The sequence below is a fragment of the Procambarus clarkii genome, chromosome 64, assembly GCF_040958095.1.
Source record: "Procambarus clarkii isolate CNS0578487 chromosome 64, FALCON_Pclarkii_2.0, whole genome shotgun sequence".
Classification (NCBI taxonomy): Eukaryota; Metazoa; Arthropoda; class Malacostraca; order Decapoda; family Cambaridae; genus Procambarus; species Procambarus clarkii.
In genome coordinates, this window is record NC_091213.1 from 4,827,725 (window position 1) to 4,854,519 (window position 26,795).

The following is a 26,795-nucleotide window of genomic DNA, read 5'->3' on the forward strand; positions in this document are numbered from 1 at the left end:
GGCTTCCTCTAGAAATATATTCCTGTCTCACTTGTATGAGCAAATACATTAAAACCTGAAATAGGCAACTTGTTACATACAATATAGTATAGTGCGTAAAAAAAACACTAAAATACATTGTTTTAAATATAATAAATTATAGCAAATGAGGTAGATTATATTATCGTAGGCAGCATTGAGTTAACATCATGTATTTCAGACTATACATCAGACTACATACTAAGTTGACAACAAATACAGTACATGGTGGAAGCTCACATAACTTGGAAAATAATGGGTTTCCTTCCTTTTACCTACTAAAATACAAGCAAAATCATAATTATTTTATCATTACAATGGAAATAAATGTTATGGAAATGACATGTTAACAGTTATAAACTTAAGCTGAATTCAACAAACAAAAATTCTTTTAGTTTGGAATAAATCACACAATTATGGTATATGTATATATACGGGTATATACAAACCAATGCATACAAACTTGAAAACATACTGGATACAGAAATACAGTCAAAGCTATAGCTATTCTGCAGACAGAAATGGGTAAATGTACACGCATACCAATCCTAGTACAAAGGAGTAAACAAGATGATATGATTACTACATAGAAAAGCGTGACAAAAATCAGTGAAGTTGGCAAGGAGGGAATTTTAAAACTTTCCTCTTTTAAGGAAGAGAGGTCACAGACTAGCTGAGAAAACAAAGGTGCAGAAAAAAACAGCATTGAATGTAATGATATGCCATTTTCTCGGCGAGACCCGGAGGCTCCCCGGAGCTTATCCAGGCTGATATGCTAATGTCAGACTTTGGCATCAGTCATGTGTATGGAGTTCTTTGGGCCTACCGGGGACCACGAGCTAGAACCTGGCCCCAGAGAAGCATGGGGAGCAATGGTCTATAGAAACCCCCGTGTGGTTGGAAGCATTCTATGTCTGCCATCAACCGGGTCAGGCACCCAGAAAGTTAAGCGTCCGAAAACAAACCTGAGTACCCACCCCCACCACAAGACAAAATCACAAAGAAAAACAAAACCCCACAAGAGGACAACACACCCCAAGAAAAAGAGCCAGCCGCTATGAATGGTGAAAACAAGTTGCGCAGTACCCCGCGCCCCTACCAGTGCAAACTGACCCCTACCCTAAGGCGAACAAGGGAGACAGAACACCCAAGCACACAAAGGGCGGCCAAAAACCAAGCAGTAAACAGCCAAGCAGGGGCAGAACCCAAGGAACTTGTGGAAGATTGCTCCAAGCCCCAAGGGCAGTACTTACTGGGCACCTAGGGAAGGAAACCCTAGGCGCATGCAGCCTGAGTACTGAAAGAATCACTCCTGGCTCGCGCACCACCTGGAAGACAGTCACCACACACAAGGTACAGTGCTGAAACAATCACTGGAGCCAGAGCACACGACTGTTGCCTATAGCATCAGCCTCAGAACTTAAGGATGGATAGCCGTCGCTGGGTTCTGGGGCTCCCCCTTTCCCCCTCCCGGGGAGGGGGGAGCTGCGCAAACAGCGGCGTGGAGACATGATGTCATGGTCGTTTGCTCGTTTCTTTTAGGGGAGTTCTATCCACTTGTTCGGCTTTTGGTAGCAAAATTTTCACCAGAATAGGGGTTTGTTTTGGGATGCTTACCTTTCTGGGTACCTAACCCGGTCGATGGCAGACATAGAATGCTTCCAACCACACAGTGGTTTCTATAGGCCATTGCTCCCCATACCTCTCTAAGGGGGGCCAGGTTCTGGCTCGTGGTCCCCGGTAGGCCCAAAGAACTCCATTCACATGACTGTTGCCAAAGTCTGACATTAGCATATCAGCCTAGTAAGCTCCCGGGGGCCGAAGGGGCTTCCCCCAGAAAATGTAGTATGCAGATAGTGGTGAAGTGCCACCCCCAGCCAAACCAATCAACAATCACTAAAGGATGTCATGGACGCCAATCAATTCATTTTTTACTAGAAATGAAGAAGGCTTGTTTTGGCTCACCAGGGCCGAAGAACTGAAGGAGGGCCAAATCAACTCCACTGAAGACCACAGGAGATAACCCAGAAAACTCACAAATCGTGAGACCAGGAGTTGACAAAATGCACTACACTCCCCAACAGGGCTGTTGAACTGTCGAAGTGATGAATTGTGAAAGAGCTGGTGTGAATAATCATGAGCAAAGCCATCCTTCTGCGATGCAGAGCAGCATCAATGAGCAGAAAAGGCAACTGCCAAAGGAAGCGCTAGGGCTCGAGCACTTGCCTAAGACCACTCTCCCTCGGGCCCCGAGGGAAAGGGGGAGGGGAGGAACATGACATGGTAAAAGAAGAAATGTTCACAATGAATACCAACAAAACAAGAGGGAAGCTTGAGACTCAGTCGAATTATAGAGATGTTAGAAAGTTCTTTTTTAGTGCAAGAGTGCAGTAGTGGGAAATTGGAATGAACTAATGGAGTAGAAGCAAACTTCATTTATAACTTTAAAAGAAGGTATAATAGGGAAATAGGTCAGGAGTCATTGCATTAAACAAGCAGTGGCTAGAAAAAGTTTTCAAGAGCTAGAGCTTGATTCCACAGGCACAAATAGGGGATTTACACAAAAAAGAAACAATAAGACAAATAAGGGTCCATGCAGTAGTCGGGTTCGTTCTCGACACGATCGAGAATTCCAGATTCAAATACCAGGCGGGGCAGAAATGATTGGGCACATTTCCTTACACCTAGCAGTAAGTAGGTACTCAGGAGTTAGTCAACTTGTTGTGGGATTACATCCTGGGTGGGGTCAATAATTCAACCTTGGGGGGGGGGGGGTTCAGACACTCCTGGACGGAGTTAATACACCCTGGCTTCCTGTCCCCCCGACACAATGAATTATTATATTACATTATATAAAAGCTAAAATGAAACTCGGTACAAGATAGTCAATCAAAACAATAATAATACCATCTCTCATATTAATATTAATGTTAAAATGGAAGAAGTTTAATTGAAGTGAACCAAAAGTGAGTTTCAATACAAATCAATCCATTTATTATGAATTTATAGCTTCAAAATAAAATATTATGTTCAATGGATTATCACAAATTTTTAGAAAACTTGTAAAGTTGTTTATGTAACTTAGGTTATATAGTACTGCTCAAATATTAAACAGCTAAATATTGGGTGTTTTGAGTCAAGAATTGAATATAACTTACTGAAATACCATGAAAAATATTGGTAACTACTGTACAAGAGAACTATTAACCACGTCATTACATTTCTGTAAGAGCATATGACTAAATTGTAATTATATTTAAAAAATTAATCATCCAGATTGCAATCAATATTGCATGCACTTGCATGTGCACACACATGCAGGTGTACATCATCTCACTATGTTGCATACCTCAGCATTTCTATAAACCATATTAATTTTGAACAAACTGCAACATTATCTCTAGCACTTTTTGGTTCACATCACTTATGTACACTGCAAGTATTGATTAAGATACTGTTATTTAAAACTGCAGAGCAAATATAAGCTTCCTTCAATAATTAATACATTTTCAAATATTTAAAAACTTGCTTATTTCAATTTCAATGATTCATTTGCTACATAATGTGGCAGAAGAGTATCACTGTATCTTCACAGAACCATTTACCCCATTTACGAGAAGAGGAGGCACCTGCCTCCCAAGAATGGAAGAGTATTACACAGTCCAACAGTTCTTTGTAGAGATAAACTTAAAGCCCACCAAAGTCTTTCATGCTACCTTCCACAACCATAAGTACCACGGTAAGTTAATATCACCCTTATACACAGTTTGGAGAACTGGCTGTATCACTGACAGTAAATTGCTTTCTAAGGAGTAACTAAGAATCAACTGAGCAGTGAAATTTAATATTAAAAAAATATTAGATGCAGGTCCTTCGGGCTCTGTGCTGTTTAAGTACAGGCTGATAAGGCTCTGTTATTTGTACAACCTGTCCTCTTAAAAAGAACGTCGCTTTTGGCCGTTTGCCCGTATGGCCGAATATGGACGTAATTTGAAAATAAAAAAAAATGAAAATAAATTTGAGAATTTTTTTTTCAACAACAGTAAGTTAAGGGTCCTGTGATAGGTTAGTTGGGCAGGAAATTCTCATAAAGTTTCAAAACGGTATGAAAAACGTTAGTGGAAAGAATCCTTTTCTAAGCTTCCCGAGTAAGCCGGACGACTCAAACAGAAAACGGAACAGTACGTCACTTTTGTGAGTCGATTTCATTTCAAATTACGTCCAAATTTGGCTATAGCACGCATACGAGCCAAAAGTGACGTTATTTTTAAGAGGACGGGTTGATTTGTAAACAAGTTAATGGGCACTTAACTGTTTGCTTAGAAGATAAAATAAACTCACTATTTTACTCACATGATTCTGGTTATGCTATCCTGTAGAGAATCCATATACTGTTGTGTAGCACTCCATACTTCTAATCAACTGATTTCAATACTATTATATTCACACTGGTTTTACATAAGTAATTTTCTTCATTTTCCAATGCCATTATATTTCTCAAATATATTTAAATTTGCTTTCGCTCAGATCTAACACACACACACATCAACAAACAATAAATCTTCCCAACATCTCTCTCTCTTAATATCTTCATGAAAGCCTCATCTTTTGCAAGCCAACCTCCAAAAATGATAGAACCTAAAGTGCCGATGGATGGAACATACAAAATATTAACTGTTGCACCCAAAAAGGTCCACATTTTGTACTCTATGCATCTATGCTATAAGGCATAACACCAACTGCAATATCTAACCTGTCCCAGACCGAAATAACTAATCTAAGGTCAGATGTATGCAATCTTAGGCTTAATTAAGCATACACAGTACACGTATATGTACTATACTAGGCCTAAGATAGGTTAGATTTGTTTGTTGCCTTCTTTCTCATGATCCCTATAAAATCAATACTACAAAACATGTTTTTTTTACTGTGGACGTACCATCCATTCCCTATTGGTGCTACTATTTTTGGAGGACAGCATGTATATTTATATTAAGTTGAAGTAAGGTGATATTATTGTGAATGTTGGAGTAAGAGATGAGGGATGCTGGGTGCTGGCATGCGCATTATGATGAATGCATCTGAACCATGTCACACTGAACCATTTCCTGTGGTAACGTCATGTTCACTTTCACAATTTCAGCATTGTTCCATTCTCTGGTCACCTGAAACACAAAATTATCTTGTTGTAATAATGTCTCGGTTCCTTTACCAGATGTAAAAATTACATTATGTAATGTGACCCTATTTGGAAGTCGTGCTAATTCAAAGTTGTAAAGTTTCATGTACTGTACTCACCTAGCTGCGCTTGCGGGGCTGAGCTTCGACTCTTTGGTCCCACCTCTCGACCATCAATAAACTGGTAATTACCTAAGCGTATTTACAGGATGAGAGCTATGCTCGCGGTGTCCCATCTTGCCAGCACTCTGTCATGTAACACTTTGAAACTACTGTCAGTCTTGGCCTCCACCACCACCTTACTTAACTTGATCGAACCATATACACACACCTCAGAGAGGAGTAGACAACACCTGCACTGAGAAGCTCCAGGATAATTTAAATTCCTAAGTATTGTTAGAGCAGGTTGATGACTGTGAGTGGTGTCCCAAGAGACTTAATTGTGTTGCGAGGGTGAGATAACACAAATGTGCAAGGAGGAATGAAAAATTGCTCAAGTAAATGGAGACGACAAAAACCAAGATGGCCACCATCAAGAGGAAAAAACCCACAACAGAGCTCGATTTTGGTTGATTTAATGAGAACAGTATTAGTACGAGTGGTTTCCACAACAAGGGAAGTGGTTTCCAACAACAAGGGAGGTTAATCCCCAGAATCATTGACTGGTTAGTGATGAGTAAAAAGTTCAATATGATTCTTTTAACATCCTTTCTGGCAGGTGCTCCTCTATCCTTTAAAATATGATAATGGGTAGAAATTATTACAAATCAAAATTTATAGTTTCATGCAAAAGATGATTTCATAACATACTGCAAATCATAATCATAACATACTGCAAAGGTCTCGAAGTGGCAGGCAACCCCTAGCAACTGTTGCATTTCGCTTGGTCTTCTTCAGCTTTGTGGCTAATGGTGAGGAGTCATTAATCATTGCCAGTGGGCAATAAGAAGCTGTGTGCGCATTGTCACCTGTTTCACCACATCTAGGACAAGTGTAGTGTCTCAGTGCATCACACGTTAAAACTCCTCTGCGATCCCTGAATTAAAAAAAAAAATCTATACATTAAAAAAATCAAGTTACTCGAATCAATAATTGCAAATATTTCATCTTGAAAAACTAATTGCAAACATCTTCATCTTGAAAAACATAAACTAATAAATGATTCTCAACATGGTTTTATAAATGGCCGTTCATGTTTAACAAATTTGCTATCTTTTTATTCCAGCATAATTGAGGCAGTTGAGTGCTAAGGATTGTGATGTTGTGTACCTTGACTTTAGCAAAGCTTTTGATACAGTACCATAGGAAAGACTAATTAAAAAGATAGAGGCCCATGGTATTGGGGGTGCTCTATTAAGTTGGATTAGCGCATGGTTATACCAAAGACAACAGAGTTAGTATAAATGGGGTTAAGTCAGACTGGGAAAATATTGTAAGTGGAATGCCTGAAGGTTCATTCCTGGGACCTCTGTTGTTTATAATATATATAAATGATTTAGATTCAGGTTTGAGTAGCAACATTTGCAAATTTGCTGATGATACAAAAATTGGTAGGGAAATAAACACGGAAGAAGACTCACTATCACTTCAAGTTGATCTAAATAGGGTTTTGAAATGGTCAAAAGATTGGCAGATACAGTTTAATGCTGATAAATGTAAAGTTTTGAAGCTAGGTAATGATGATAGAGTTACAGGATACGAGCTAGAAGGTGTCGAGATTGCGAAGTTGGATTGCGAAAGGGATCTGGGAGTTATGATTAGTAAGAATTTAAAACCAAAGGATCAATGCATGAATGTTTGTAATAAGGCAAATAGGACACTGGGATTTATTAATCGAAGCGTTAGTAACAAGACACCTGGTGTTGTTCTTCAGCTATATCTTGCTCTAGTTAGGCCCCATTTAGATTATGCAGTTCAGTTTTGGTCCCCATACTGTATTATAGAATGGATATACAGTACTGTATATTCACTTGAACGTGTCCAACGTAGGAAGACAAAGTTAATTCCCCAAATTAGAAACCTGTCATATGAAGCAATATGTCTGATGCACAAAGAAGAATAGTAGTAAGAAGTGTCCACAAAGTGAATATGCAGCTGGTGCCTTTATAGCATTGCTGAGGAATACATAACAACACCAATAATAAGTAAGTATGTTATTATACTCTATTTTGTTATACAGTATATCAGACAAATACATTGTCCAATTGTAATATCTGTTACTTTCACCAATGTCAACAATTTTTTTTTATTTTTTTTATTTTTTTTTATCTGATTTTGTTGCAACCTTTACATCCTGGAGAATGCATACCCGTCCCTAATTATGTGAAGATAGAATTAAATTGGTCAACAAATAAATCATAACTGGCAGAATTTGGAACTATGAATTTTTTTTGGCGGATTTTCACAAATTTCAAACTATTTTCTTCCATCTCTTTAGGTTGTTTTGATGAATAGGTACCAGGTTATGGCTTTATCATTTATATACAGTATACATCTTTATCCCCTAAATAATTATAATTATCTCTCTATTTTTTTGGGGGGGTGGGGGGGAGGGGTATTTTTTCTTGGCTTCATTCCAACACACATTGACCTACAACTTTCACATATTCGAATATGAATGCCAAACAACATTTATTAAAACATACAAGTAAATTAATGAATTAGAATTACCTTATGCATTGTCGATATCTTCAACTAAAATTATCTCTAAAACTAGAGTTTCAACTTTTTCAGCTTCAAAAAATCAAGTTTCTGACCGATTCTCAACATTTTTTACATATAGTATGCGCAGCTGTCTCTTCTACAATCCTATTAGAATGGATTTTTCATAAACCCTAAATGTTTGGAGTTATAATTTTTGTAGTTTGAATTTGGTGCATATGCCATATTGACAATTTTTTTTACAGAGACTAAACTGAAAATCTTTATTCTAAATGTATTATAATGAAGATCATATACTATTCTGAGAGCATAATAACACTTAATGAACAATTGGTGATATTTCATATTTTTGCAGTGAATCTGAAAATCTGAAATTTTCAATATTAAATTTTATAATTATTTTTAATTTTCTTGTTTTTCAAGTTACGTTGGTGATCATTTAGACAAAGTTGGAGCGTTTGCCTAGTACTAGTAGATTATGAACAAAAAATACACACACATACGTACGTACATACATACACACACATATATAGTACATACATACGCCATGCGTAGCTTAAGGGTTAATGATCGACCTTGGTGATGATTTCTTCATCACTTGCTTGTCATTTGTCATCCATATGTATGTACTACTGAACAACTTGCATTGAACACTATGTTTGCACCATTCAGGAATTTGTTAGAATGTACTGCATTTAATTAGAATGTAGTCTCAAAGAGTGCACAAAAGTACACTTACCGGAGGTAATGATTTAAGTATGTTTGGGGCATCTCTCCATTACTCTTACAGAATCCACAAAACATGTCCTGAAAAGAATCAACAAAATGCAGTGCCTTCTCTATTTTCTGAACTATATGTGGCAGTACAGTTGATATATTCAGCAATACAGATGGACATGCAGGATATCCAACAGTACAGCAGCTATTACTGTACACCATTTCTGTCCATGCTCCCCCACCCCTAAAGGGGGGAAAAAAATATTAGCACATGCATGCATTTGTAGAAAGACCAATAAAATCTTATATTTAAAAAATACAACAGTAATTCCTATATATTAATAATTATGCAGCTTGACGTTGGTCTACTATCTCTTGTGAAACAATGTAGTCTTATCACACACTTCAATACAATATTGGGGGGCCTTTGACAAGCTGCCGGCTTCCTGTCCTCATCGAGGCCACTAAGGTATCATAGATGGTATTTCGTTAATGTTCCAGCTTTGGTTTTAAGCAATTGAATTATAGATATAATGAAAGTCAGGCTGACAAGTAAAAGGAGTACAGTATTAGGATAGCTGCCGGTGAGATATGTAGTAACGTGTGTCTGGGTCTCTAGAATTTTTTCAAATAAATATGGGGGAAATGGGTACAAAATAATAGCATTCAGATTGAGATTTAAGTAATGTATCCTACTGTATTATTACATTTCATTTATAATGGAAGAGCTGTGAACCTTTTGAATAATTTTATAAAAATATTCAAAACTTACCTTTGGAAAACTTTCATTACCATTATTTTCCAACAAATCATACATGGGAACTGAATTGCTGCTGTTAGACTTCAAAGTTGAAATCTTGCTATCTGAAATAAAAAGCAGTAGACTCATTCTATGACATACCATGTAGTGCCCAACACCACACCACCTTCAATTTGACTGTAATTTGGTCTATATCTTTGTCTTTCATCAAAACCCCAAAATCCAAATTTTGGTCCAAAAGTTATGCATCCCCCTTATTTTGGCAGGTATGTAAGAACATCCCATTTTCAAATTCATCTCTCTCTCTCTTCCCCTAACTGAGATAGAAGAGTAATCGAGCACATTGCCTGAAACGCTATGCGTACTAGTGGCTTTAGGTATTGTATGTACTACCTCTATCTTTAAATCTAACAGAATGTTTGTACTGTAACACTGCAACTATGTATGTACTGTTCTTAAATAAATTATTATTATTATTCCTAAATAAATTATTATTATTAATTCTTGCACGATATTGTTAGGAAAAACACAAAGTTGATGTAAACAAAAAAGTTATGGCAATTTTTATTTGTAAGGGCAATATTTATAAAATTCATTTTTGAGTTGAGAACAACCATGTGTACAAATGGCAGTCTAGAGATACCCTAGTATTTAGTTATAAATCCTGTAAATACTGATTTGAATACTGTATTAGCAAGTACTAGACTAAAAAATTTAACAAAATTATTCTTCCTCACACCTGCCACACTCTTCCCTCAATAAATAACAGCATTCTTTAAGGATTATCAAGTCAGATTTGTAATTGCCTAAGTGTAGTTACAGGATGAGAACTATGCTTGTGGTGTCCCGTCTTCCCAGCACTGTCATAATGCTTTGAAGCTACAGTACTGATGGTTTTGGCCTTCACCATCACCTCACTTTACGTACCATGTTCCAACCATCTACAGTTAATTAGATCATTTTTAATTCTTTCAAACAATTCACCAGGAAAGAGGAAGAAATGCAGGCGATGAGTCACAATAACGTGGCTAAAGTATGTTGACCAGACCACACACTAGAAGGTGAAGGGACGACGATGTTTCGGTCCCTCCTGGACCATTCTCAAGTCGATTGTGAGTGGTCCAGACTGTGAGTGGTCACAATCGACTTGAGAATGGCCCAGGAGGGACCGAAATGTCATCGTCCCTTCACCTTCTAGTGTGTGGTTTGGTCAACAAGAGGAAGAAATATTTGACATTCAGTACCTTCCCCACTTGGGTAAAAGTAACTCATGTCCTTTTGGGAATAAAGTATGTAATGTGCTATAATCTAGAAGAGTATGAGGAGGTTGCAGCAGTTGAAAAACCCGATTTCAAGAGAGGACACTATGGGGAACTTAGAAAGTTCCTTAAGGAATTTGATTGGAAAGACTTTCTATTGCACAAGGAAAGAAGTAAATGAGATATATGTCAAGTCTTGTGAAATATATGATAAAGGCACAAAAAATGTATTCCAAAACAGAGATGTAGAACTAGGAAACAGGATTGGTTCAACAGTACTGTATTTGCAAGAGGGCCAGAGAACAAAAGACAAAAATGGAATCAATATAGGAAGAGACCAAACCTTCCAAACACACCAGCAATTCAAAGAAGCGAGAAACAACTATACAGCAGTGAGGAGAGGGGGCAGAAAGATATTTTGAGAAAAGGATAGCAGACAGTAAAATATAGTAAAAGAGAACAGGTCTATTCTATACATTCATCAAAAGCAAATTGTAGGTAATAATATTCAGAGGCTGATAATGGGAAACAGATTCACAGAAAAGGTAATGTGTGAAACATTAAACAAACTGTTTCAAAGCGTGTTCTGTTCACACTAGATAAAAGGGCAGCAAAACACTTCGAATGCTTTACATCAGTGTTCACACTTAAAATATTAAATGACATCCCATTACCCACACAAATATTTGAAGGTGATGAGAATGAAGGCAGAAAGATCTCGGAAGAAAAATATCGACTGATCAGCTTGGCATCACACATCTGCAAGCTTATGGAGAGAATCCTAAGAGAGGAAATCATTCACGCTCTCTGAGAACAATCTTGTAAAAAAAAATACAACATGGGATTATTAAAAATAGATCCTGCCTTACAAACCTGCTCACCTTTTTGGAAACGGTAACCAGCTATTCAGACAAAGGACTTCTGATAGATATTGTTCACATAGACTTTGCTAAAGTTTTTGATAAGGTACCACATGCGAGACTAGTAAGGAAACTACATATATGCATGTGGAATCAATGGTAGAATACTAGCATGGATAAAACAACGGTTAAAACAAAGAGTTGAGCTTAATGGGAAGGAATCTAACTGAAGAAATGTGGAGTGGGGTACCACAAGGTGCCCATTTTGGAGCCAAACCCTTTTTTGTTATATACATCAATGACATAGATGAAGATAGAAACCTTATCATAAAATTTGCAGATGATACTAAGATTTATGGGAAAGTGGGAAGTGAAAATGGTATCGAGGCCATACAAGGAGATCTACACGATTCCACAAATGGTCAGAAGACTGGCAAATGCTTTTTAATATTGATAAATGCAAGACCTTGCATGTGGGGCATAACAATCCATGTCACAACTGCTGAATTAACAGCATTACCTTGCCACAAACTGATTAAGAAAAAGACCTTTGAGCCAGAATCCATCATTCACTGAAAGTTGTGCAAGTGAGAGCAGCAGTAAAAAAAAATCTAACTAAACAATAGCAATAATCAAGCATACCTTTGACTTTAAGGAAAAGAAGTTACAGTAGTCATTTAATTGTATAAATCTTCCCCCCCACCTGGATTATTGCATCCAAGTATAGAGACCTCATCTTTAAATATATAGCTTCATTGGAGAAAGTTTAACACCAGGCAATGAAAATAATTCCAGAACTAAGTCAACTCTCATACCAAGACAGATTGATGACCACAGAGCTAACAACACTGCAAACCAGACATGACAGGGCTGATGTCATCGAAATGTTCGAAATACTGAACAATTTTGAGGAGAATGATCCGAACAATGTCTTCAAAAGGTCAGATGTAATGCAAACAAGGAGTAATGGTTTTAAGCTCAAGCCACAGTGTATGACTGAAAGGAGGAGATGCTCTTGCACCCACAGGGTTATAAACCCATGCAACTGCCTACCCGCTGGAACCATAAATGCCCAAACTCCCGCTTGGGAAAAATCATCAGGAAAAATGGGGGAACCTTTGACAAGCTGTTTGGCTTCCCGCCTCATCAAGGCCACTAAAGTGTTAATGACCCTCAGATAAATTCAGGTATAATCATTTTTAATTTTCCATGTTTGCCTTATAATCACAATAAACCTTAAAAGAAATGTCAAAATTTATGATAAAGGATTGTAGCAACCACATCTGAGATGATGTGGCAACTACTTAAATTATCCCCAAGTGTTTCACATTTACAAAATCCCACATAGCACTAATAACCATCTGCAATATATTCTTAGAATAACACAAAATTCAAAATACAAATGACATCCCAACAGATACTAGGCAAGTTTCCCCATTAACCAATTTACAAGCAGCCTGGATCCAAATGAGGCAGGAAGCCTAGTGCTTTAACTCATACTGTATCTAGTGCTACCCAATCCCCCAATATTTGTACCTAAGCCATATTACTTTACCATTGTAATCTTAGATATCATCTGATATCATGGTTGTTGTATTGAGTGCATATTCTACTGAATTATTCCTTGAAATTATCCTAATATTGTGCTTCAGTGAACCAATGTATAACCTTGAAATGTTATCCTAATGTACCTAGTAATCCTTGTTCATTATTGTGTATTGTTATTATTGTGTATTATTCTAATCTGCTTGTGTCAAAATTTCTTACAATGTACCTGTAAACATTTGTTGTTAATCTTACTAATAATTAATCTACTTAAAATTATCTGTACCTGTAAAATAAAGCTGTAAAGTACCTGTAAACATTTTTTGTCAATTTTACTGTGAATTATCTAAAAATTATCTGTTAGTTTAAGGACTTGCCCTAAACGCTATGTGTGCTAATGGCTTTACAAGAATGTAAAATCAACTTAATTTCCATGTTCTCTGTTAACCCCCAATGTACCTTCTTGTATATAAATAAATTAAATAAATAAATAAATAAATAAATAAATAAATAAATAAAATAGCTTGATATTCACTTTATATTCACCTAGTTGTTCTTGTGGGGGTTGAGCTTTGCTCTTTCGGCCCGCCTCTCAACTGTCAGTTACTAACTACAGTACTAACAATTTTTTTTCCACCCCCTTCCCCCCCAGGAAGCAGCCCATAACATCTGTCTAACTCCCAGGTATCTATTTACTGCTAGGTAATAGGAGCATCAGGGTGAAAGAAATCTCTGCCTAGTCCGGGAATCGAACCCGGACCACAGGATTACGAGTCCCGCGTGCTGTCCACTCAGCTATCATACCAAGCAGCAGTAGCATCAAGCAGCTATTAGACCCCTTAACTCAGCTACCAGATATACAAGTCCACCAAAATCACAGCAATGCCACTCACACAAACACAACATGATTTTGGAGCTGCTGACACCAGGTTATGTGCCAGCAGCAACAACACTATGTATGGACTTACCATGAAACACCATATTGTTACACCTTATATATTGATTGACAGTTGAGAGGCGAGCTGAAAGAGCAGAGTTCAACCCACACAAGCACAACTAGGTGAACACCATCTTTCCAGACATCACCATCTCCACCTCATCAGCATCTTACAACTCAACTTGCAACTATGCCGTCAAACCATTCGAACGCCAACCACCGTAAACTAAACTACTGTACATCAAACATTCATCTAAAATAAAGTACTATACTGTACTGTATGTTTGTCACCAAAGTAACAAACTTTACAAGATGTAAATTCAAATTAATCATTTAATGCAAAACACTAAAAACCAACCTAATTGGGTTACTGTAGATAAGTCTGCATGTGTGTTATCAACAGACATTGACGTGACAGTATCACTGCCCGAGACTTTTTGTTCGGTAAGTGCTGCAGAGATCCTGTAAAGCATCCGACTTGTTCCTGAAGTAATTGCTTTTTTCTCCATTTTTCTTATAATTGTTTCGTAAACTTGCTCTAATTTTTTTATATCACGGCTAATAAGTACATCTTTACTTCCATTTTCATTCAGGTCTTTACTATCAATACTCTTGGTCATTGAGAATCTGTGGTTATTCAGTTCTGAGTTGGTATAGTTTTGACTTCTTGAGAGTTTGTGTGACCAATCTGTGACAAAATATAATAATTCATTAACAAGCTAGATAATTGTATCACATTATGACAGAGGGAGTTATCCCTAATTCCCATCCAAATGCTCCTCAATACGACAAATCCTCCACCACAAAAAACCTCCACTAGACAGTGTGACATAGTAATTGCCAGAATTAGACTGGGTTATCTTTAACTATGGCAGGTGGGTGCAAGTAATGAATGATGAACATTCCAATTATAAACTATGTGAACAAGAGCTGGGACATATTCTCCAACATTAATATCTATGATATCACTGTTAACAGGGCATTCTGACCAAATGGCATGAGGTACTCTTGAGCTCTGTAAGTACTTCATACATTCATGAATATTGGAGGATATTCTTGTTCTCTATTCAAGAGTTTGCTAGTAGAAGCTAATGAAACAGTCTGACAGTTCATGTTCTCTCCTTATCCCATGTATGACTAACCATCCTGTGAGATGGATACTGAACTTATAGCTACTTTTTTATCTACACTTTGTAATGTTTCATATATAATAGGGTTGCAACACATTCCTGTGTATACCTAAGCTTGTTAATAAAAAAAAAATTATAATGGATAAAACAATGGTTAAAACAAAGAAAACAAAGGGTCATGCTAAAAGGGAAGGAATATGACTGGAGAAATGTGGGTACCACAAGGGTGGTACTGACCCTTGGGGTACCCGCACTTCCATATTACCCAAAATATATATATATATATATATATATATATATATATATTTTTTTTTTCCTTGTTTACCATTCAGCACCAACATTATGCCCACCATAATGTTGGTGCTGAATGGTAAACACACAAAAAAATATAAGTTTACTCTGAAATAAGGTCATTTTATAAGGAAATAAGAAAAGGTGGTAGTGGGTGACCGCATAAAGGTCGTTGATTTCAGTCTCTCAATAGACTTTTATGGCTGTCACCCACTACCAATTTCAGTGTTATTTTGTTTTATTCTTTAGTAAAACTATGTTCATGTTCTACATTCACTACCAACATTACAGTAAACATATGTTATATTTCCTCTTTACTGTCATAATTTAAGGAGATTGTGGGTGGCTTTGGATAATTCCCTGGACCATTTACAGTACCAGTCTAGTCCAAACTTTATGATGGGATAGAACTTAATTAAGATGCGAGCAGTGGGTCAGGAGTGTAGTGTGTGGCAGGTGTGTAATTACCTAAGTGTAATTACCTAAGTGTAGTTACAGGATGAGAGCTATGCTCGTGGTGTCCCGTCTTCCCAGCACTCTTTGTCATATAACGCTTTGAAACTACTGACGGTCTTGGCCTCCACCACCTGCTCACTTAACTTGTTCCAACCGTCTACCACTCTATTTGCGAAGGTGAATTTTCTTATATTTCTTCGGCATCTGTGTTTAGCTAGTTTAAATCTATGACCTCTTGTTCTTGAAATTCCAGGTCTCAGGAAGTCTTCCCTGTCGATTTTATCAATTCCTGTTACTATTTTGTATGTAGTGATCATATCACCTCTTTTTCTTCTGTCTTCTAGTTTTGGCATATTTAATGCTTCTAACCTCTCCTCGTAGCTCTTGCCCTTCAGTTCTGGGAGCCACTTAGTAGCATGTCTTTGCACCTTTTCCAGTTTGTTGATGTGCTTCTTAAGATATGGGCACCACACAACAGCTGCATATTCTAGCTTTGGCCTAACAAAAGTCATGAACAATTTCTTTAGTATATCGCCATCCATGTATTTAAATGCAATTCTGAAGTTAGAAAGCATAGCATAGGCTCCTTGCACAATATTCTTTATGTGGTCCTCAGGTGATAGTTTTCTATCTAGAACCACTCCTAGATCTCTTTCTTTATCAGAATTCTTTAAAGATTTCTCACCCTGTGAGGAGGGAAGAGTGACAGGTGTGTGAGGAAGAACTTACCAGTGTGAGGAGGGTGAGGGTGTTGAGGGAAGAGTGGTGAGGAAGAACTTACCAGTGTGAGGAGGGTGAGGGTGTTGAGGGAAGAGTGGTGAGGAAGAACTTACCAGTGTGAGGAGGGTGAGGGTGTTGAGGGAAGAGTCTGGCCACCTCAGCAGGGAGCCAGTTGGCCGAGGGCGGGGGAGGCAGGTCCAGCTCCCACAGCCCCCGGCCACCAGTCCTCCTCCACGCTGTATTACCCAACATATCACTTCACCTCACACACACTTGACATACACTTGACACACACACTCAACTGTTCACACGTGCAGGTTATCCAGTCTAAATATGCAGGCCCACGAGGTATACTGATCAACACGTGTCCGTGCGCGGGTCACCAGCGTCAGCACTGCGGTTGCCTACTCTTAACCCTCCCATATATACCACCACTATATAAAATGACATTGGGTTATATTTATTTATATATATATATATATATATATATATATATATATATATATATATATATATATATATATATACTACAAACTGATGACGAGGGTTGGTTTACAGTGCTTTGCCGGTAACTGCGCTCTATGGTGTAGTTGTTAGAGCAGTGGCGAGCTCTAGCTCCACAACCCGGCGCTCTATAGCTGGGTCACTCAACTTTCAGACTCGGGCCACCGGCTGGTGGTTATAGCTTATAACTAGGTTATAGGTTATGAACAATGGCTGGACAAGTGTAGCCTCTACCACTGCCCACGCTATCTTCACCCACGACCACCCTTCACACCATTATACTAAATCCAGGCTAACACGCCATTAAAGGTCCCAATATATGGAATTTACTTCCTAATGAATTACAAAGTTGTCCAACCTTTTGTTTTTTTTACATATACAAGAGTTCTTACATTCTTGTTCAGCACGCATAGCGTTTCAGGCAGGTCCTTAATCCTCATTTACCCCGGAATACGACCTGCCAAATCGTTTAATAACCCCATTTCTGTGCTGTCTCACGTGGTGTTGTGTTTAGTTTTTAGTTTAGTTCATTTATTATGCACCCCATACCCATCTTGTGAGCGGTAGTGGAAAGGGTTACACAGGCACATAATGGGCTCAGGGACTGAACCTCACAATTCATTTAGCTAAGCAAGTTACAGTCTTGATGAGCTAGTTACAAAATTTAATATAAGTCGTCACATCAACAATGGGTTCGAGATCGACCACAAGTACAGTTTCTAAATTAAGCAACTGACATATGTGGAGAGTTAGTGTCACAATTGATGTTTGTCCTGCACACCGCCCCCCATCCAGTGGGCAGCGGTGGATAGGTTACAATCACTTAGTTACTACCTACAGTTAGCAAACTGGGAATATTTGGCTAAAATTTCTGGTAGCAGATCATTTGGAATGAAATATTTACACATCGTTGGAACATTGGTTATAGAATTGTCTCTAAATTCACGTATCTTTTCGCACTCCATCACATAGTGACGGAGGGTGTGCGAATAATTTTGTTGACACAGTTTACATTGGGTCAGGTCTACATCAGCAGATAATGAGAATTCCCAGAGATACTTGTAACAGTCTAAGCCGAGCAGTAGTAACATCTAGAAGTCTGCTGGTTTTATTGGATGATCCATAGATGCGTGGCTTCTCTTGCATAGTATGATGATAGATGGAATTACTGGTGTCGATTTCACTTTGCCTCAGATCTACAAGATCTTGTTGAAGCAGTCAAGCCAATCTTAGTTAATATTTTTTGTTTTGTTTTACTGCCCTAGTGAAATTATCTCATGATAAGTTTATTTTGGTTAACTCTCTCCAGGTAATATTCGATTATTCCCCCATTCTTTGATCTCTCAAAGCCACAAATACCCATAGCGTCTGGGGCAGGTCCTTAATCTAACATATCAGATAAGATGAAAAAAGTATATTGTAGCAAGGTTTAGATCAACAAATAACTACAATATAAACTGAGGTGATTAGACTGGTAAAGATGTGTCGTAAGTACTAATATTGGAGGAAGTGGGTAGAACAAGATAGTTTGAATCACAAGGTAGGACACTGAGGATGAAATTAGGTACTTTTTAGTTTTACTTTTGAATAGGGCAAAGGTTGGACATTTTTCTAATTAAAGGAGTGAGTTCCAAAGACTGGGTCCTTTTATTTGCAGATTTAGTTCGACTCTGAAGATATCAGATATTTATTTCTGTTGTGTGGTGCTCAAGGGTTCTCATAGGTTCATGGAAAAGTTTTAAGTGAAGATTAGCATTTAGGAACATTTAGAAACAAGGTTTTGCACCCGAGTGTGGTGTGTATGTGGGACTTCAACAGAGGGGCTGTGTGTGTTGTCAGAATATAGAGTTTGTTATAAGTCGGTTAGCAGATACTTGCAGTGATGATGGGTTTGAGGTAGTTTGCGGTGTTTGAACCCCATGCACAAACCATATGTAAGATAGGGATAGATTAGTGCATAGTATGAGAGAGCAGAGTGGGGGCAGTTTAGTTTAGTTCAATTATTATGCACCCCATACCTATCCTGTGGCAAGTAGTGGAAAGGGTTCCAGGGACTGCTACAATGAGGTTGCAGAGTTCCTCATAGAACTTTTCCTTAATGTCATCTGGGTTGGTCATGGTTGGGGTATACTCATTGATCAGCATTGCACTCTTCTTACCTAGAGGGTCATGAGAGTACAAAATCAGGAGAGTAAAGCACAAAATCTTATTCAAAATGACATGCAAAAAACTTTTCTAAGCACATGTATAGTGTTCACATAATGCAATATAGACCCTATTTCCTTGATTCTATTGCTTTCACAGAGCAGTTGAATTATTAAGCCATAACATGTTCAATTTTATATTAAATGACCAAAAACTCTCAAGCCACTGCAATCACATTACACAGTAAAGGATTAAAAATGTACAAATGAAGGTTAAATAAACCATACAACTGACAAGAGACTTTAATGTTTCAAAGGGTAAGGGATGCGATGTAATACATACAATATAATGGAGCATGTTACCAGATTAAAGAAAATCTGTTTTACTAAATGTGCTAAAAACATAAAACTAAAATGAAACTTTAAACCAAATTATCTCTAATAGGAATAAAGTATACTGAAACAAATTTCATACAAAATTAAATTGAACTTTACCTTTCAATAGCATACAATTAACATAATTGATATTAGTATTGAGATTTCATTGTAATGGAAAAAATATTTCAGTTTTGTAATTGGAAGGAATAATAGCAGTCATTTAGTAACTATAAAGTATGCCGATGAAAAAGTACAAACTAAAATGGTCAAACGTGGATGAAGAAATTCTCGAGCCATTTACATTTTCATTGTGAAATCACAGCAACTATCAGGCATTGATAAAAGTTACACATGCCATAACTGGTAAGGGGGCACCGATTTTCTCATTTAGAAATCACGCCGATGATATCTATCTGGATCAAAGTAAGATGTGACAACTACACGGTTTGCAAACTTGCGTCCAGTAAGGTTTTGCTGTGCTTTCTGACAATCCAGTACTGAATTGAACTCTACAAAAACCTTGCCAACCCCCGGAACTTCAACTCCTTCAACTGGCCGCGGAATTTCAACTGATCGCACAATACCATATCGGCTACATTCCTCACGAATATCCTCAAGGATGTCCTCGTACTCTTCATCGTCTTTAAGCTCATCTGGCATTACCTGAAAAATATAAAATATTGGAATAAATTGACATTTTACTGTAGTTGTACAGTATTATGAACAAATCACATTGCAATTTATTCTAAAATTGTAATTTTCGTGGGATATTTAAATAAATTATAATTTACACTTGATATTTATATTAAAATTGTCATTTCATGAAACATTAGCAAGGAATAAACTGCATTTCACTTGAACACCTTGACAAAATTTCACCGCCATTGTATATAGCAACATGTTTTGGTACAACTTTGTATATCTATCTATACTATAAGAATGTCTGTCAAAGTTGGAGGCTATATTCTTGTGGCCTAGCCTCTCCCAACTTTGCAGGGAAAGGGAATGGTCTGGAATAGGAGTTTACTTATTTGTATACTAAAAGGTACATTGGGTTGTGAAAGTACAAACAAATGTTCTTGTAAAGCCACTAACCCACATAGCACTATATGACCTAAACTGGATGAATGGGTAGAACATGATAGCGAGTTATTAGCACAAGGTGGAAAATTGATAATGAATTTGGTACATTTTTGGTTCTACTTTTGAATGAAATATAGGTTGGACCATTTTTTAATTCATTTAGGAAGCAAGTTCCGTACACTGGGTTCCTTTATTTCCATGGAGTGTTTGCACAGATTTAGTCTGACTCTAGGAATATCCAAGATGTAATTATTTTTGATGTGCTGCTCATGGATCTGGGATTACAAAGAACATCTTAGATCAGGTTTAGAATCAAAGAATAAGGTTTTGAAGTGAAAATAGCACAAGAGAATGTGCTGAGTATATATTAAGGGATTTAAACAGAGGGAATTTGTGTTTCCAAAGACAGTTTCTTATTGTTCTGATAGCAGATGTTTGCTGGGTGATGATGGGCTTCAGGTAGTTTGCAGTGCACAGGTACTGCATGTTAGGTAGGGACAGAGCAGAACAGGGAACTTAATACTGTATCAAATTTTGAGATTATACAAACAATTTTAGATTTTTTTTTGGCTGTGTTGTATGCGAGTACTGAAATTTAGTTTCGTGTCTATGTATATGCCAAGGAACTTTACCTTATTTTTACTGTTAACGATGACATTGTCTCATTGTCTAAGGTGAATTTGTTTTGATAATTTTCTTCCAAATAAATAGTAGTACTGTATGTCTTTCCTACGTTTAGTGATCTTGTGTGTTGTTTGACATCTATGAGTTGATTAATTTTAATTCATTATTTATAATAGGTTGGTTTGGGTAGGCCTAAGTAAAATGCTTTAGGAAATATTAGCTTTTATAAAGACCTGTAATTCTCATGAAGTGTAAAATATTTGGTCAAGATTCCTATAGCACTTTTATTGATCATAATATATTCTGAGAGACCCATACAATTGCTTCAAGTGCTTAGTATATTTTCTGGAAGAACAAAAAGGGGAGAAAGGGGTAAAGTGGAGCAGGGGAAGGGGAAGAGGCAAGGAAACCTAGGGGTCAAGAGGAAGATGGTGTGAAGCATGGGGAAGACCTAGTTACAGCCTAGTATTCCCTTCTATATATATTAATGCAAACAGATCTGCTTGAGGATGGAGGTCAGACAGGGAAGATAGAAAGGCAAGAGTAGTGTCATGCAATTACCCTTCTCATGCTGGGTAGTAACTACTACTTCTGCAGTCAACGTTATTATATTTTTGGTGTGTAAATCTGGGCAAATTTTGATTGTTAAATAAATAAACTGTAGTCCTGTGTAACACAATCGTATATTATCACTCAAGAGCACTGCACCTCTGCAGTTGACACCATTAGTTTACTTGCAGGCTGACAGATGATGCACAGGGCACTAGATAATCTCAGGAGTAGCACGAGCCCAGACCTTCAGTTTGCTCAGGCACTCTGCTCGGGTCACGTCTAGCTCTTGATGACTTGCTAAGACAGCTCATTATGGTGTTAGGTTAACCTTTAGCCCTTTGCTTTTATTACCTTGTTGCATCAGTCATTGAGCTGAAGTCAGTGTTAATCATTTTAGTTTATTTTATATCACTTCAAGTGTACACAGCTAGATGTACATATTAAGGTGTTAAAGTAGCTTTTATTATTATATTAAATTTAAATTATCTTGCCTTTTTAAGAGTTTTTTTGACTTGACCAGTTTCTCAGTCACATTGCAAAGGCCATGAAGTTTATAAATTTATGCTGCGTGAGCATACCATCTGCTGGGTATAACTGCAGTACCTTGCCTCACAAAACATTAGGGAGATGGGGATGAAAGTGGGGAGATGCAGATGATAGGGGAGGGTAAGGAGATGGGGATGAAGAGTGGGAGGTACAAAGATTGGGAAGAACGTAGAGAAATGAGGAGGGGGGAAAAGGTAGGGAGGTGAGGAGGGGGAAGAAGGTAGGGAGGTGAGGAGGGGGAAGAAGGTAGGGAGGTGAGGAGGGGGAAGAAGGTAGGGAGGTGAGGAGGGGGAAGAAGGTAGGGAGGTGAGGAGGGGGAAGAAGGTAGGGAGGTGAGGGGGGGGGGGGGAGAAGGTAGGGAGGTGAGGAGGGGAGGGGGGGGAGAAGGTAGGGAGATGCAAATGAGAGGGGGGGAGAAAGAAGGTAGGGAGAAGATGGGGAGGGAGGGAGGTAGGGAGAAGGGGATGTGGGAATGGTTGTAGAAAAAATACATGACTAACAAAATAAGAACTGCCACTGAATACACCAGCACTAAAAAATACACTTACCATATTCATGAGGCAGAGAACTTCTGTAGCAGGCCCTGAGCCACTTTGCAGCTGCAGGCCAGGAACCTGGATCTGCACTGGAGCTTGAGCCATGGCATTAGCATTCTTGGCTCCTACACTTGCACGTTGCACCACTAACTTCTTGTCTCCTAGCTGCATTCCATTTAGTCCATGGATGGCCTAGGCAACACATTAGTAAAATAATACTTTAATGGATTTTGTATAAACCATTCGTAATCTACAAAACATAAGTCATCTTAAAATGGAGGCTAAATGTACAGAAATTATAGATTATAGAACAGCATCAAAACGAATCTTCTTACCTGATCAGTGAGACTGACATCTACATATTCGCAGAAGGCATAGCCCTTAGACAGTCCAGTAGCAGAATCCTTGACCAGGTTAAATGCTCGTAGCTGACCGAATGACATAAGCAGCTCTTTAACCTGAAATGATTATATCCACAAATGGCTCAAAATAAATAAAAAAGAATTACAAAATATAAATAATAAAAAACCATTTTCAGATGTCATAGCATATTACGCATACCCAATAGAGGAATACTAAGACTTAAAAACAACAAACCTAAACATGAAAGACCAAATCCCTGTTCAGCCAACGCTCCCACTTGCAATCACACGACAGCCTAAGGAAAGGCTTCTCTAATTCACAACCTAAGGAAAGGCTTCTCTAATTCACAACCTAAGGAAAGGCTTCTCTAATTCACAACCTAAGGAAAGGCTTCTCTAATTCACAACCTAAGGAAAGGCTTCTCTAATTCACAACAAATTTCACAATTCATTGTCACCTTTATCCGAGGAATAACAATAATAATCAGAAAAAAAGCAATATGCCCTCTATATGCTGTGCTACAGCCAACAATTCAGACACATTTGCTAGCAGGTCACACTAAGTAAACAAATAATTGCCATCATAATTCACACTGAACTTCATCTGAATATGCTGCAAGTGTGATAATGGTGGTAAGTGCCAATCATCATGATTATTCCAAGAAACTATTTTAGAAGTATACATCGTTGCACTCTTGGAAATGTTTACTATGCTTACAAGGGAGATAAAACACTGAAAATTGTCAACTTAAGGTAACGATTCAGTACATGACAAATTAACTTCCAAACTTCCAAAATTACAGCAAACAATTGAATTATGCTTTAATACACTTCACCAGGCTAAAGCCAACTACCATACCACATTAACTCCACTTTTCCACATCTTATATTTGTCCTAGTCCAAAAATTGTTACATACTACTATAACAAATCTTCATTATCCACTTCATGCTTCAATATTCACAGAACTGGAATCTGTTTTAGCAAACAAAACTGAAGGTGCCAATTGTGTTCCACCTAGGAATGAAGATGAAACAGGGGTCCAGAGACTGGAAGATAGCTATACCCTAAGAGGAAGGCAAAACGTGAATGGGAAAGACAGTAGACACCACCATAGGTTAACTTCAATACCAACACAGGAGGCAAAAACAGGAAATCGGCAAACGTACAAACGCCCTTTAAAACCCCAAACAATATACACAGGCTTTGTCAGACCAATAATAGAATAGAGCAAGCATGGAATCCACATCTTATTAAACAAACTAGAACAATATAATTGAGATCTTTCCTAGCTCAATATCATACACACATTATATATGATGTGTGTTTGAGATCTCCCTCGAATAGCTGAGATCGATGAGTATAGCAAGAATCTTCTATTTTTTTTTTTTTTTTTTTTTACATTTAACTTCACTCGAGAAAAAAATTTGAAAAATTTACTTGCCAAAGTTCATTTTTACAGTTTTATTTGGCATGACTAAGAGATGCATTTCATTAACTCTTGTTAACATTGCCAAAGGCAGAGTTCAAATGATTAAAAGGTTTCTTGCTGCATGATATATACTGTACCTGGGGACGAGGTGCTTTACCTTCTTGTAGGTCTATTATATCTTAATCTCCTGTTTGTATGATGGCTGGGGCAGTATGTTGTATGTTCCATGGTGATCTGGAAACTGGCATGGTGTAATTTGGAGCTACTTGATGCATGGTTTGGTTTGCTCGATATATAATGCCTCACTAATATCCAGTCTTCTGTTGTATCTGTCGATTACTTTATTGTGGTGGTTTATGAGAATAAATCTGGTGATGTTTTGGTTATGTATAAAGACGATGTTCCTTAAGAGGGCCTTACTGCTTATGAATTTTACATGTAAGGGATGATGATAGTTGTTGTCTTGCCTATATACTGAATTTGTTAGGGATAACAGACCCCAAGTAGGCAAGTTAAGACATAGATGACATTTGTCTCTCACAAAGGGTTTAGTTTGGTATCAGGGGGGAAAAGACAAACCATTAATAACTCTTTTGACACCAAACAAAACCTCTTGAAAGAGAATTATCATCTATGCCTTCACAAGCCCACTTGGGGACAGTTCACCAACAAATTCAATATATAAGCAACACAACATCCTTTTCAAGATGCCTAACATGCACAACCAGCAAGGCACTACTGAGGAACATAGTCTATACATAACAAAACCATCAGAGATATCCTCATAAACAACAAAATAATCGACAGATACTGCGGCAACAGACTGGATACTGGTGAGGCACTATACATCGAGCAAACCAAGCCATATATCAACAGCCAAATTAGCACCAAATTACACTGACAACTTCCAGAACTCACTGGAACATAGAATATACTGCCCCAGCCATCATGCACGAACAGGAGTGACAAGCTACAATGGACCTGTAAGTGAGGTACCTCACCTTCACCTCATCCTCGGGTATATCATGTAAAACCTTGTAATCATTCAAACCCTCCCTTTGACAATGTTTACAAGAGTTAACACAATGCATTTCTTAGTGCCATGCCAAATAAAACCTGAGAAAATAAGCATTGGAGTAAATTTTTCAACTTCCTTCTCAAGTGAAGAAAAAGTAAGGAAAATAGAAACAATTCATTCTAGAATCATTAATCTCATTCTTTGTCACAATACACACACATACATATTTATATATGCTTGTATTCTTGGGCAGCAGGCATTCATTTAAGCACATTTGGTTAAATATGACCACTTGCTGGTGTTGTTGGTCTTATAGTATAAGCTTTCTATGCTGAAACTATTTTCTTACTCAGAAGATTAAGAACAGCAATCAAGTAACCAAAATTCATGGTAAAGAAACTAATGATTATCAAAAAGTGCATTTTCTACAACATTTCTTTCTAGTCTGAAAAATCTTCAGGTAAAGAATGAATATACAAGGTGCAAATTTATTTTTAATACACATGTGAAAAGTGAAGTAATCACACAGGTAAAGAAATTGGGAAATAATTGGGAGTATGTCACTCAAACACTGGGTAAGGAGGTGGACGGGATAATTCTGAAGGTATGTCGTTATCCAGCGCTGTATAGTGAGGTCTGGATTTCAGCGTAGGAAAGGTATCGAAGTCATTATTCTATATGTATGTATGTATATACACACATACACACACATATATATATATAGAGTAATGACTTCGATACCTAACCTACACAGAAATCCAGACCTCATCATACAGCACTGGATAACGACATCTCCACAGAGTTCTTACCTAATTGGCATCTTATTCCCCTATATCTTTACCCATGTGTGATTACTTCACCTTACCCCCCCCCCCCAAGCCACCACAACTTCACCTCTTTACATGTGTATTTTAGATACATTTGCACAGTGTGTTCACTCCATACCTGAAAATGTTCCAGAGTGGAATGAAGCGACGTAGAATATATACCCTTCAATAATCATAAGTTTCTTTACTGTGAATTTTGATAACTTGATTGGTCTGCTTAATCTTGAGAGCAAGAAAGTAATTAGAAGCATTGAAAGC

The 26,795-nt window shown here is 37.7% G+C and overlaps 2 protein-coding genes across 7 annotated transcripts in view; both read right to left on the reverse strand.

Moving 5' to 3' along the window:
• The window catches only part of LOC123768942 (uncharacterized), a 31,901-nt gene extending 12,687 nt beyond the window's left edge, over window positions 1-19,214 (reverse strand). The window contains exons 1-7 of one of the 5 annotated variants that reach the window (XR_011223633.1): window positions 16,646-16,929; window positions 14,294-14,623; window positions 9,347-9,438; window positions 8,597-8,664; window positions 6,030-6,232; window positions 5,317-5,527; window positions 4,372-5,183 (exon numbers count right to left, since the gene is read on the reverse strand). Coding sequence is in view for 2 of the 5 variants with exons in the window: in XM_045759798.2 (XP_045615754.1) it covers window positions 5,158-5,183; window positions 6,030-6,232; window positions 8,597-8,664; window positions 9,347-9,438; window positions 14,294-14,623; window positions 16,646-16,784 (858 nt within the window). In the remaining 3 variants the exon portion in view is untranslated. Of the gene's footprint in view, window positions 1-113; window positions 5,184-5,316; window positions 5,528-6,029; window positions 6,233-8,596; window positions 8,665-9,346; window positions 9,439-14,293; window positions 14,624-16,645; window positions 16,930-19,054 lie in introns of those variants that run through there. The other 4 variants (XR_011223634.1, XR_011223632.1, XM_045759798.2 and 1 more) reach the window with 4 other exon arrangements.
• A 255-nt stretch (window positions 19,215-19,469) lies between these two features.
• The window catches only part of LOC123769053 (splicing factor U2AF 50 kDa subunit), a 39,637-nt gene continuing 32,311 nt past the window's right edge, over window positions 19,470-26,795 (reverse strand). For both annotated transcript variants that reach the window (XM_069309105.1, XM_069309106.1), the window contains 3 exons: window positions 23,235-23,357; window positions 22,912-23,091; window positions 19,470-20,221 (listed from right to left, as the gene is read on the reverse strand). In XM_069309105.1, the coding sequence (XP_069165206.1) occupies window positions 19,946-20,221; window positions 22,912-23,091; window positions 23,235-23,357 (579 nt within the window). In that variant the 3' untranslated portion in view covers window positions 19,470-19,945. The remainder of the gene's footprint in view (window positions 20,222-22,911; window positions 23,092-23,234; window positions 23,358-26,795) is intronic.